General features: G+C 37.0%; 1 protein-coding gene across 7 annotated transcripts in view; it reads left to right on the plus strand.

Moving 5' to 3' along the window:
• The window catches only part of LOC109254642 (contactin-4), an 893,345-nt gene that overhangs the window by 427,439 nt on the left and 452,640 nt on the right, over positions 1 to 13,266 (plus strand). For all 7 annotated transcript variants that reach the window (XM_019428738.2, XM_019428734.2, XM_019428733.2 and 4 more), the window contains one exon: positions 9,035 to 9,176. In XM_019428738.2, coding sequence (XP_019284283.1) covers positions 9,122 to 9,176 — 55 coding nt within the window. In that variant the 5' untranslated portion in view covers positions 9,035 to 9,121. The remainder of the gene's footprint in view (positions 1 to 9,034; positions 9,177 to 13,266) is intronic.

A 13,266-nucleotide genomic window follows, 5' to 3' on the forward strand; every position in this document is an offset into this window, starting at 1 on the left:
GGGACTGATTGTATAAGAGATCTGAATTACCACTATCCATAAAATAACAATACGTTAAGCCCCCAAATCAAGAAAGAGTAGTTTAAACATTTGTGTTAAATCAATATTAAGATATTATATATGTATGTATATATATATATATATATATATATATATATATATATATATATATATATATATATAAGTAAGTTGTTTTCCCTGGAAAGTAGTTCCCTCCAGGGAGTAGAAATAAGTATTTAAGCTATGTTTATGTATTACTTTAATAAAAATAAAGATTAAATAAAACTTGAACAGCAGCACAATAAGTGATTATTTAGTGGAGGCTATGAACAGTGAATATGCATTTGTGGTTTAGGATTAAATTTCCAGTAATAGCACCATACATAGAATTTAATTTTGTATGTTTGCTTTTGGTTTAAGTGAAGCTTTATTAGTGTTATATTAGTTTTAGTTGTACAATATAGTGATTCAACACTTATTCACATCACCTGGTGCGCATCAGAACTGCACTCCTTAATTCTCATCACCTGCTTAATCCAAGCCCTCTGCACCCCATCCCTCCCCCCCCCACCCCGCCGGTTTCTCCCCTCTGGTAACCATCAGTTTGTTCTTTGTAATTAAGAGTCTGTTTCTTGATCTCTCTCTCTCTCTCTTTCATGTTTGCCCTTTTGTTTCTTAAATTCCAAATATTGGTGAAATCATATGGTATTAGTCCTTCTGTGGCTGACTTAATTTTGTTTAACATTATACTCTCTTGTTCCATCCATTTTGTTGCAAATGGCAAGATTTCATTATTTTTATGGCAGGTTAATAATATTCCATTGTATGTATCTGCCACATCTTCTTTACCCATTCACCAATCAGTGGACACTTGGGCTGCTTCCATATCTTGGCTATTGTAAAAAATACTGCTATAAAATAGGGGTGCATGTATCTCTTTGAATTAGTGTGCTTGTATTCTTTGGAAAAATACCCAGTAGTGCAATTGGTAGATCGTAGGGTAGTTCTATTTTTAACTTTTTGAGAAACCCCCATATTGTTTTCTGCAGTTGAACCAGTTTGCATTCCCATCAACAGAGTATTCCTCTTTCTCCAAATCCTCACCAACATCTGTTGTTTCATGTGTTTTTCATTTTAGCCATTTTAACAGAGGTGAAGTGATACCTCATTCCCTGATGAGATTTGGTTTGTATTTTCCTGATGGTAAGTGATAATGAGCATCATCTCATATGTCTATTGCCCATCTGAATATCTTCTTAGGAGAAAGGTCTGTTCAGGTCTTCTGCTATTTTTAATTGGATCCATTGTTTTTCAGCTGTTTACTTGTTTGTATATGTTGTTTTTATATTTTGGATACTAACCCTTTATTGGATATGTCATTTGGAAGTATCTTCTCCCATTCTGTAGGTTGCCTTTTAGTTTTATTGATTGTTTCCTATGTTGTGCAGAAGCTTTTTATTTTGATGTAGTCCCAAGAGGTCTTTACTCCAGTTTGAATTTTTTTGTATGTGTGTATGGTATGAGAAAGTGATCCAGTTACAGGATGCTTGGGTGGCTCGGTCGGTTCTGCATCCAACTCTTGATTTTGGCTCAGGTAATGATCTTAATTATTGTGAGATCAAGCCCCATGTCAGGCTCTGCACTGGCAGTGCAGAGCCTGCTTGGGATTCTCTCCTTCTTTCTCTCCTGCTCATGCTCCCTCTTTCAAAATTAATAAAATAAACATTAAAAAAAGTGGTCCAGTTTCATTATTTTACACATCCAGTTTTCCCAGCATCATTTGTTGAAGAGACTGCCCTTATCCCATTAGATATTCTTTCCTGTTTGTTGAAGATCAATTAACCATATAGTTGTGGGCTTATTTCTGGGTTTTCTATTCTGTCCTATTGATCTTTGTGTTTACTTTAATGCCAGTACCATACTGTTTTGATTACTATAGGTTTGTAAGATAACCTGAAGTCCATAATTGTGGTGCCTCTAGCTTTGCTTTTCTTTTTCAAGATTGCTTTTGCTATTTGGGGGTCTTTCGTGGTTCCACAAATTTTAGAGTTGTTTGTTTTTGTTCTGTGAAAAATGCTACTGGTATTTTGATAGGGATTGCCTTAAATGTATGTGAACATTACTTTGGATATAAACATTTTAATAATCATTGTTCTTCCAATCCATGAGCATGGGTATCTTTCCATTTCTCTGTGTCACTTTCAGTTTCTTTCATTAGTGTTTTATAGTTTTCAGAGTGCACATCTTTTACCTCTTTGGTTAGGTTTATTCCTAAGTATTTTATTATTCTTGAGCACCACACATAGAATTTAAAAGCATATCTCATACAACTTTGTGGGATGGGAACATGCTGTAATCTGAGAAATAGTGCCATGCTCTAAATAGATTTGATGATGACAAAGCCATGGTGACTACCATTCATTTCACTAATTATCTTTCACATAGACAACTGTGCTATGATATGATGGTGCAAACCAGGCCTTCAAGGTTTCAAGATTACTTACAAGCAATCTAGTTCACCTTCCTCTTTTATTGGTGGAGAAATTTGCCAAGCAATTAAGTACAACACTGAGCCAATAACCCAGTTATGCTGACTCTTAATCCAAGGATCTTTTAAAATACTGCACTGTAATTATTGAGATTACTTCAGTTTTTTGAAAATTGTCTCCTAAGTAATAACGTGTAAAGGTCCAACATCAAAGTAGATTAAGGTTTTATAAGGAGAAAGTGATTCTGGGTATATATTCTAAGAAACTTAAGAAAATTTTGAAAATTAGTGTATAGAAGTCTCTTGTCTCTCAGGGTGTATAAAATATATCCTTCAGTGACTGCAATGATGAGATACTGGCTAGCTTGGCTTTTATCTCCAAGGATATCTTTCTAATGTAATTATTGTATTTCTGGTTAGAATTGCCACAAGTGGTAGACATTGTTTTGTCCAAAAAGGCTTTAAAAATGAAGAAGATTGTACGCTTTAACTCACCCTCTCTTATTCCTCAAGGCCTTCTCTAATGAAGTTTTACAATGGATATAGAGTCCAAATCAGCCGATAGGTGATGTACAGTCTAAATAAGGGATCCCATCTTATGCATGCCTACCTCTTGGTAATTAGGTGGGGTTTTCTAAATGTATTATCCAGCCCCTTTATATTTTTTCTTCTTTACACTGTCCTCTCTGTTCTTTGAGATGCTTTGGAATGAGCAATCCAATGAGAGAAACCATGCAACATATGTTTTTTCACCATTCCTAAAGGAGACTTGTTGCAGTGTCCACAGAAATAGGGAAAGGATCAGGGACATAGAAATGGAAATGTGTCTTTTCTAGTACATAGAGTAAAAAGCTAAAACAGGGAGAAAAGCTAGTAAGCAAATTTGATTGAGTGATACGATAGGAATTTTCACTCTCCAAGAAGAACCTGTAGGCCAGCTACCATAACCATAGGAAGTATGCATTATATGTATTACTCATTTGACATATAAACTAACTTGTACAGTCAGTAATCTTTTCTACCTGCTGAGTTGTTGTGCCCTTGTGGGTAGAGACCTTGACCTTGACTCTTTTCATTCTGCACATTACCATTTGATTAATGGGCACTCAGTAAATATCTGTTGACTGATTGAACACTAAGATTTGACTGTATGCCATTTTCCCTTGAATTGATTGGCAGATTGCTTTCTAAAGAAGCTAGATTTCTCTCTTGCTTCCAGTTTTGTTCACTGCTTCCCCGCCATTGTGATTGACTGCACCCCTCATTAGCTAATTGTAGAGTTAAAAAATGCTCAACTGTACAACTGGGCAATGTGGATGATCCTTTTTAAAATTCCTGCTTTAAGAATGGCTGCCCTCTAAATAATAATTAGTAAGAAAACAAATGTTCATGTTGCTCTTACACTTGGAGGGAAACGAACTTACTCACATTTGTGCTGTTGTAAGAAGTTTGTGAATTAACTCTAGCGATATGTAGCCTTCTAACTAGATCTCAGCTCAGAAGCTTTACTGTATGAATGTTACACAGATTCTGCACTATTACTTACTCGTATCTCACTTCATTTCTGCAGAAGGACAAAATGAAAAGCAGAGTCAGAAAAGAATCACTATCAGAACTTTATGTCATGCTTTAAAAGACACATAGTTTATTTACATTTTTGTCACTGGGAGAAAAAACCATAGGACTTTAAGTATGAAGACATAGATTTGAGTACTGGCTGTATTGATTTCTAGACATTTGGCCTTGGCCAAGTTCCACAGCCTCTCACAATCTAATTGCCAAAGCTATAATTTTTTAGAAGATAGTGATGCTTGATCTTCATGGTCCTTATGAAGGCTAAAATAAGAAGAGAATGTAAAAGCACATGGGATGTCCACAAAGGATATTAGTTACATGTTCTTTTATTTACATACCAACTATTGACTGCCTAGTCTATGCCATGCACTGTCCATATGTCTCTTTTTTTTTTAATTTTTTTAATGTTTATTTTTTGAGAGAGAGAGAGAGATACAGTGCAAACAGGGAAAAGACAGAGGGAGAAGGAGACACAGAATCCAAAGTAGGCTCCAGGCTCTGAGCTGTCAGCACAGAGCCTGATGTGGGGGCCTGAACTCACGAACCATGAGATCATGACCTGAACCGAAGTCAGACACCTAGCCGAATGAGCCACCCAGGCGCCTCTTCATGTGTCTCTTAAATATCAATGAATAAAGCAATGATTCCCTACCTTCATAAAGTTTAAATTTCATTTGTGGGGGGGATTTTAACCTCCACCTAAATAATAATAATAATAGCTAATATTCACTTTCAAAACATATGTCAGTTGACCTGTATACCATACTTGTGAGAAAGATAGGGTTCATGCCACGATCCCCAATCTATAGACAAATGTTTTCAAAGATTAAATTGCTTTCCCCAAATCTGGTAACTGAGATGAACCAGAATGAAAGAATTCCATGTGTTTGATTCCAAATCCAGTGTTTTTCCAGTCTGTCTTGATGCCATGAGGACTTGAAATTTTTATTATATATTGGAAGTATACTTAGTAATTAGAGAGTTAGTTAATTTGTTGACCAGAAGAGAAAAAGCAAATGGGGTAGAATAGATATTCTATACTTCCGAGGACTGCATTTAAAGCAAATCCCCATACTCCTAAATCAACCTTTTATAGGTCTTTTCCTTGTTAAAGGCATTCTCCTCATCCTCTTAGCCTTCAGATTCAAGTCCAAATTCTTTAGTATACATTCAAGCAGTTTGGTTATCAGGCCTCTGACTTAGGCTGGGCTGGGCGGGGCTAGGCTGTTTTTAACAAGGATGGCAGCTAAGTGTCAAGAACCTGAACTCAGTGCCTTGCATAAATTGTCACTAATTCTTCCAGTAAGCCTGGAAGACAGGTATTATTGCCACTATTTTACAAATGAGCCACTTAGCTGGGGAATGGGAGGCCCAAGATTAAAGCACAGTACTGAGTTTTCAGACTTTGCTGCTTTCATTATCTTGTATTGTGGTAACTTGAACTCTAAATTCGCAGCTTCATGCCTGTGTGTTTTCCTTATCCCTTGGCTTAGAATTTCCTTCCTCCCTCTTATTGATCCTTTAAACTTAGTTCAACTGTTGAGGCCCTTTGGAGAGCTTTCTTGAAGCCCTAGCCCCACTGCCCCACAATTCAGTTAGATGATAACTCTTTTGCATCCTTAACACTTTGTACCTTATAGACTTATAATGTGTGTTGAACTGCATTATAATGACTGGTTTAGTTCCTTCTCTTATCAAGCCAGCAGTGAGCTCCTTGAGGACAGGGCCTTACTTCCATTACCTCTGCACACCTAACACCTTGTACTATTTCTGTTCACAATAAACACATCTCCTTATTTGTTGAGCTGAATTAGAGCTACTTGGATACCAGCAGAATTTTAATTTAGCAGAGTGCTAAATCAAATAATTATATGATCAGACCCTGCATGTAGGTTCTTGAAAACCAGGACTCTTAAGGGAGAACTGAATCCTGCTTTTGTCTTAAGTACTTTACAGGGAGGTCTTTGGTATTACTGTTAGTATAAGAGTATCAGAATTGTTTGAAGGGTTGAAGGCTAGAGGCATTTTGCTCTGTTTAGCAGTGTGTAAAAATAACCAGAGAATTCTCAGTTAATCTCCTTCCGGCTCAGCCAGAGAAAGCAACTGAGTCCTCTTTCATTGTTTGGCTTCCTCTGTAGGATTTACGAGTCTAATTCTTGGGCAAGGTCTCAAAGTTAGTGCTGAGTATACTACCTTTTGCTATAGCCACCTTAGGATAAACCAGGGAGAACTCTGAGCTGCAGGAGAGATCTATTACCACCATAACTCTTGGCTCATCCTGCAGCTTTCTTTCTGGCTTTAGCAAAAAAACCCTGGAATTATGAAACTTTGTATCCTGTACCACAGTCCCACATGAGATTCATGAATCTTCAGCTCCATACAGAAAACGTGGTGCTCTGGCTAATACTACCCACTAGACAAATTACTGTCAATGACCCCATTATTTCTGATTAGGTAAAGGTGAACCTTACTGTCTTCAATGTAAATAAATACCAATAGGATTCCTGAATTCCTTCATCCTTAAAAATCTACAGCTCTTAACACATACTGTAAATAGCATCATATCATGAATTAAATCTTTATCATGAAATTGGGTACATTTTCTAAGCTAATTTTAATTGCTTCAAGAAACTGCTTAACATTGTAAATCAATCCCCAGGTCTGAGATGACATTTCCCTCACAAAATTAATTATTAATACCCTGATCATTTGCTTAAGACATTAATAGTTTTCATTGATCAGCACATCCTGTTTATCTAAAATGGCCTAATCACCATGCATGTCAGAAGAGTATCTGAACATATCCAATTAGAGATGCCGCCTGCTTTCAGCCACATCAGCAGATCAGAAGAGTCCCTTTTGTCTTCACAACATATTAAGTCTAGCTTTATCAGAAACTTAGCTATTTAAGGGCACAAAAGAAGGATGAGTTCTCTAATGATGGTTCTTCACTTTCTGTTAGCTTTCTCGTAAACATAAAGGTTTCTCAGTGATCATGTGGTATAAATTAATGCTAAGAGCCCTTGATTAACGAGCTTGTGCTGGTCCATTTTTTCATGTGAGCCTGTGTTTACTCACGGTGTTTTCCTTATGACTGAGAGTGAGATGAGAAGCCCCAGGTTATTATCAGATTAAAAATATTGGAGCTACAATAATATCTATTGTTTTATCATTTATCATATTTATCATAACATTTATCATATTGTTAATATCATTTGTATGGCACTATATAGTTTTCACTCACTTATTAAGTAAATATCACTTGAAACAATCTTGAGAGGGAGGGAGGATGGGGTGCATACCCAGGACCATGCAACTAGTTATAGCCAGGCTTGTAAAGAGATTTTGAGTCTCCCAGTTTCCTAGCGTTCTCCTTTATTTGACTAAATGATAGATAGAAAGCATCATGCTCATCTTTGAAACCCCAGTGGAAGCTCCTCTCTTTTATAAAGTCTCCCAGGACAGAAAGTTTCCTCCTTCCTTCCCAATGGCACATTGTATTGCAGTTTTTTGAAATGTGCACAACTGCCCTCATTGGAGTAGGAAGAGATTCTTGATGCTAGAATTTTTGTCCGCATTTTGGCAGGTCCAAGTGCCTCACCTAGTATTTGGCAAGCAGAGGGTGCCCCATATATGCGACTGCATGGCTGGATGGCAGTATAGAGGGAGAAGGGATGGGTAGATGAGAGCAAGTGCAGTAGAGAGTTCTGTTTTCTAAGGTCATGTTGCAAACCTTTGGCACCTGACAATGATTTGGCTTTGTTTGGTTCACACATTGTTTAAAAAAAATATTTTGAACTAATTCCCAGTATTTAAAACTTGGGAGTGTCTCAAAGTATCTGGGTGGTTCAGTCGGTTAAGCATCCAACCTTGACTCACGTCATGATCTCGAAGTTCATGAGTTCCAGCCCCGTGTTGGGCCCTGTGTTGACACCTCGAGGCCTGAAAGCTGCTTCAGATTCTTTGTCTCCCTCCCTTCTCTCTCTCTCTCTCTCTCTTATGTGTCTCTCTCTCTGCTTCTCCCCCACCTTTCAAAAATATATAAACATTAAAACTTGGAAGATTTTTCAAAATACAATAATATTTGCAAATTTTCTTTGAAAAGGTCCTGCCACCCTGGGTCTGTGCACCATATGTTAGCCATTAGCTTGAGCTAAGGAATACCCTCCAGCTTCATACAGGACCTGGCTGTGTTCTCTAGAGTGCCCATGTTTGCCCGCCTGCTTCACTCATACTTACTTAATTTGTAGCTTTTGGAATACAGAACAAGGAGCCTTTCTTTACTACAGAGTTATCCTAATTTAATATTCCTGGATAATGGAAGAATCACTGTTGTAAATCATGTTCAGGATTTTTCCAAAAGAACCTCATTGCCAGCTACTCATAGTTGGTAGGATTTTTTTTTTTTTTTGGTAGGCAGAAGAGCTGCACATTTTACTGCATTTTAGAGATGAAACATAGAACATAAGGAAAAAAAATGTTTAAATTGTTAGAGTAGTTATAATTTTCCCACATGTAATTCCATTCCAAACCTTGGGAATTTTTCCTCATGGTCCAGCAGTGTTAACCCTCTCTTGTTCACTGACAGCTGAACTCTTCATGCTGACTTTTTTAGCATATTATTAATTTCGAAAATAAAGAAGAACAGGGACTGGAGAATAAGGGACTAGATAGGACCTTGTAAAGAAACATAGTTCATTCCCCTGCCTTTGGATTGTTTCACATCTAATCAGAACTATTCTTGTTTTCACTCAGTAGCCACAGGGACACGTCAGCTCATCCCTGTCCAAATATTATTTGGAAGAAAAGGAAAGGAAGCTTATTTGTTTCATATCCATAATTTAACATACTTTTCTTTAATAGTACTTTTCCACAAGTGAATTTTATTTGTTTTCAGATAAAGACAAATTTGCAGAGACCACAAAAAGAAGTATCTGCAAATCTCATTGTGATGTTTCTTCTTTCCCACAGATTAAAGGTTGAACAAAACTTAAAAGAAGCAGCGATTCTATTCATTTGATACTGGACTTGAAACTCCTTTGACCTCAGAAACTGAAGATGAGGTTGCCATGGGAACTGCTGGTACTGCAATCATTCATGTTGTGCCTTGCAGGTAGAGTGTCATTTAAAAACTTTTTGATTTAAAAACGCTACTGTATTTCACACTAATTCAAAAGTAGGCCTTCGCTTTCGATGGCCATGATAAAATTGTAAGAGTGCGTGCTACGATGACTAGCATTTGCTGACACTGTTGAATCAGCTTTCCTGATGGTCTTTTAGTGGCTCTTTCCATGGTGTAGTATCCAGAGCTAGACACTGATGTTTCCACCCGTCTATCTGGTCCTTTTAGAGTCCTTTGAGCCATTATTTAGTTTGAAAGTTGTTATTTTTGCTCATCCCACTGCTCAATTGCACAGAGATATTGGGCAATAAAACTGATACATAGTCTAGAGCCTTACCTCCTTTGATGTCAGCAGATGGAAGTTGATTTGGGTAGCTCTTTCAGTGTCTTTGTTAATATTACTCCATTTTTTCGTCCTCTCTTTTTCATTTCGATATACCTATAGTTAGCAGGAGCTGGAAAGTAAGAAGACAGGAGATTTTTTTCCCATATGCCCATGGTCAACTAGTAGACAAGGACTTTAAAGAGTTCAAACATGGGGCGCCTGGGTGGCTCAGTCGGTTAAGCGTCCGACTTCAGCTCAGGTCATGATCTCACGGTCCGTGAGTTCGAGCCCCACGTCGGGCTCTCTGCTGACAGCTCAGAGCCTGGAGCCTGTTTCAGATTCTGTGTCTCCCTCTCTCTCTGGCCCTCCCCCGTTCATGCTCTGTCTCTCTCTGTCTCAAAAATAAATAAGTATAAAAAAAAAAAAAAAGAGTTCAAACATACTATTTATTGCTTTCTCCATTTTCTGGAAGGTATGAGCCTACCAGCCGACATACATAATTCATATGTTGATGGAACCTAAGTCCAACATGCACTGATAGTTTTCAGGTTGGCATGGTGGGCATCTTTCCAGGCCTTTCAGAGGGACACCTGAATATATTTACATTTAAGACTTTTGGTTCACCATTACTCAGATCCACGAATTCATTCAAATAATGGTACTGAGTACCTTGCAAAGACCCAGCTTTGTTCTAGTGTCTGAGAATATAATCCGGAGCAAGTAGGACACAATTACTGCTCCCTTAAAGCTGTATTAGCTGAGTTCTATAGCTATATAGACTGAAAGCTTGATAGAACAGATTAATTGCAACTGTTACATAATTAAAGGTAGTAATAGTAATACTGACATGTATAGGTCACTTACTCCATGCCAGACACTATGCTAAACTCTTGTACTTTAGCTCATCTCATTCCACCATGACCACTGAGAAGTAATAACTGTTTATTTGTACTCGCATGTCTATTTTTATTATTATTACTGAAATGGCAAGAAGTTAAGAAACTTACCCAAGGTCACCAAGCCAGTAAGTGGTGAAACTGTTAAGTTTCTGACTCAAACAGACAAACTCTAGAATCCATAGTTTTGATTATTATAACATACAGTATTTTAGCTATATTGTTGATTTGTCCAGTTCATGCTTGCAAATGTATTCTTGAAATTTGGGGTTTCATTTTTACTGTGTTTTTTTAAACACGAACTCTCCTTCACTCATAAGTAATCCCCTGCCTTTAAATCCTGAACCTCTTGCCTTTGCAAACATCCTCACCATTCCCTGATTTTGGACATTTTGCCATCTAGCCATCTGTTTTAACTTTATCACTTCTCTTCCTCATCTGGTCAGAGCCTAAATCATGTCATCCCAGCAAAGTACATCAGGCTCTGTGCCTCAGTTGCTTTTCTCTAGTCTTTTTTATGGACTTTGACCCTCCTAAAAAGGCCTCAACTGAGTCATTCTGGCTTTAACTTCTAGTGACTCTGGGATGAATGTATTCTTTAAAGCTGAAAGCAGTGAATTGATGTCGCAGTATTTGACTATAGCAATGTGCTTATTTAACCCACTGTGCTGAGTAGATGTCAAGAAATTAAAGAGTTGAAAATCGAGGAAGACATTAATCTCCTCAGTTGTGTTTTGAAAAACTTGGACTTCTCACTGAAGATGTGTACCTGTATCTTTTTTCTTCACTTAGCTTTTTGTAGGGCATCAGTATATTGATTGTTTTTGTGAGCCTTTTTTGTGAACTGTTTCACATGGCATTAATATTCTCTTACCATATGCCTCCTTCAATGTAGGTAAAGTCAAGCTTTAATTAATGTTTTTGTTTTCTTGCTATTTGTCTTGATTTCGTTAATTTATATAGCACTTGACACTGAATTTTGAACAGATTTCTTTAACTGCTTTAGCTTCTCATCCTTTTCCTTTTCTGTACTTAGTTACAGCTTTCATGGTAAGTTTTTGGCAAGGAAAATATTTATGCCTATTATGTTTACCATAATTAGTAAATCTCAAATGTGTCTGTTCCATAAGAAAGAAGATCCAAATGAATAAGCAGACTTCTATAAGAGATATACCTCGAGAGGACTAGTAATTACTTAATTAGCAATTAATAATTAGTAATTTATGGTACAGTGGAAATGTTCTCCTCTTTTGCTAAATGCTACACTTAGTCTCTGAAAATAATTTTTTTAAGAAGAGGGGTGCTTGCCTGGCTCAGTAGAGCATGTGACTCTTGATCTCAGGGTTGTGAGTTCAAGCCTCATGTTGTGTGTAGAGATTACTTAGGAAGAAAGGAAGGAAGGAATTAAGGTAGGAAGGCAGGAAGGAATTAAAGTAGGAAGGACTGGAGAGAGGAAAGAAGGAAGGAATTAAGATAAGAAGGAAGGAAGTACTACTGATGCCAGCAGTCTGAAAATCTAGTCCCTGCAAAATTGGTTTTAATTATTCTGCCTCTTAATGAATTTAAACTAGGGATCACAAAACTCTGCTACCTGAAAGAACAAGGAAGCGAACATGTGAGTGAAACATTCTTCAAGGGATAGTGACTCTTACATGTAATAGAAGATGTTGGTAATTGTGGAAAACGAGAGAAAACATATCCTATTAAATTACAAACCAGTGCCTGGCTCTAGTCCTTCATGCTAGGTCTTCTAGTTCTTCAAGACTTTTATGCATAAATCTCCTAATGTTTTAATATTGCCAACCCATTCACATTAATTTTTAAAATAAAAGGCTGCATGAAACCAACCAAATGGTCTCCCGTTTGCAAAGTTTATTTCAACCACTTGGTTTTTCTTTGTTATTATACACTTTGCCAAGTACACTACATGTTGGGGTCTCTATACTAATAACTCTTCCTTTTGCCAAGAATGTTCATGCTCTAAATGTCCCTGTCACTTTCCCTCTAACCTTATTAAATGTCACTTAATTGGTGAGGCCTTTCTTGATGACAATACACAAATTAATATAAAGGAAAATATTTTCTTTCACCAATACTTTATACCTCTCATTATTTTATTTTTTTCTAGAATTCTTATACATGTATGAATATCTGCATATTTTATTTGTCTTTATACTAAATGTCTTTCCACACTAGAATGAAACTTTATTAAGGCAGATATTTCTGTTTGTTTTTAGACCACTGCTATATCCCCAGCATCTTCAAAATGCCTAGTGAACAGTGCCATTCAATGAGTAAATAAATATATTTCAAATAAATGAATGCTGCATACTGGCCATTAATAAGAGAGAGAGAGAGAGAGAGAGAGAGAGAGAGAGAGCAAGCGAGCATGAACATACACATAGGTAACTCTTTCCTCTGGTACATTCCTTAACCAATGAAGTATGAGGAACAGTAACAAATACAGTGGCCACCTGTCATTTGGAAGGACAGTTATTAGGCACATTCTACACAGTTTCTTAGAAGTCCTCAGAAAGACTGAATCCCAGATGCCCACAGTAGTTTCTTCTAATTTTCCCTGCTTCTCTCCTGCTCCCTGGGATCATCTCCGAAATAAATGTTTCCTCCCCTCCCCAAATCCTTCCCTCAGGCTCTGCTTTTGAGGTAATCCAAACCAAAAATATGCACACACCAATTAATAGAGCAGTAGGGTAATATTGGTCATGTCAATAATTGGGAAGAAACCAGATAGGAAACATAGCTTTGACAGATTATTGAAGTGTTGACTATGATATATATCCATATATATATATATATGTATATGTGTACAAGTACTGATATGAGTAAATATAATATGCCT

This window comes from Panthera pardus, unplaced genomic scaffold (assembly GCF_024362965.1).
Source record: "Panthera pardus isolate Hobbes unplaced genomic scaffold, ASM2436296v1 HiC_scaffold_8, whole genome shotgun sequence".
NCBI lineage: Eukaryota > Metazoa > Chordata > Mammalia > Carnivora > Felidae > Panthera > Panthera pardus.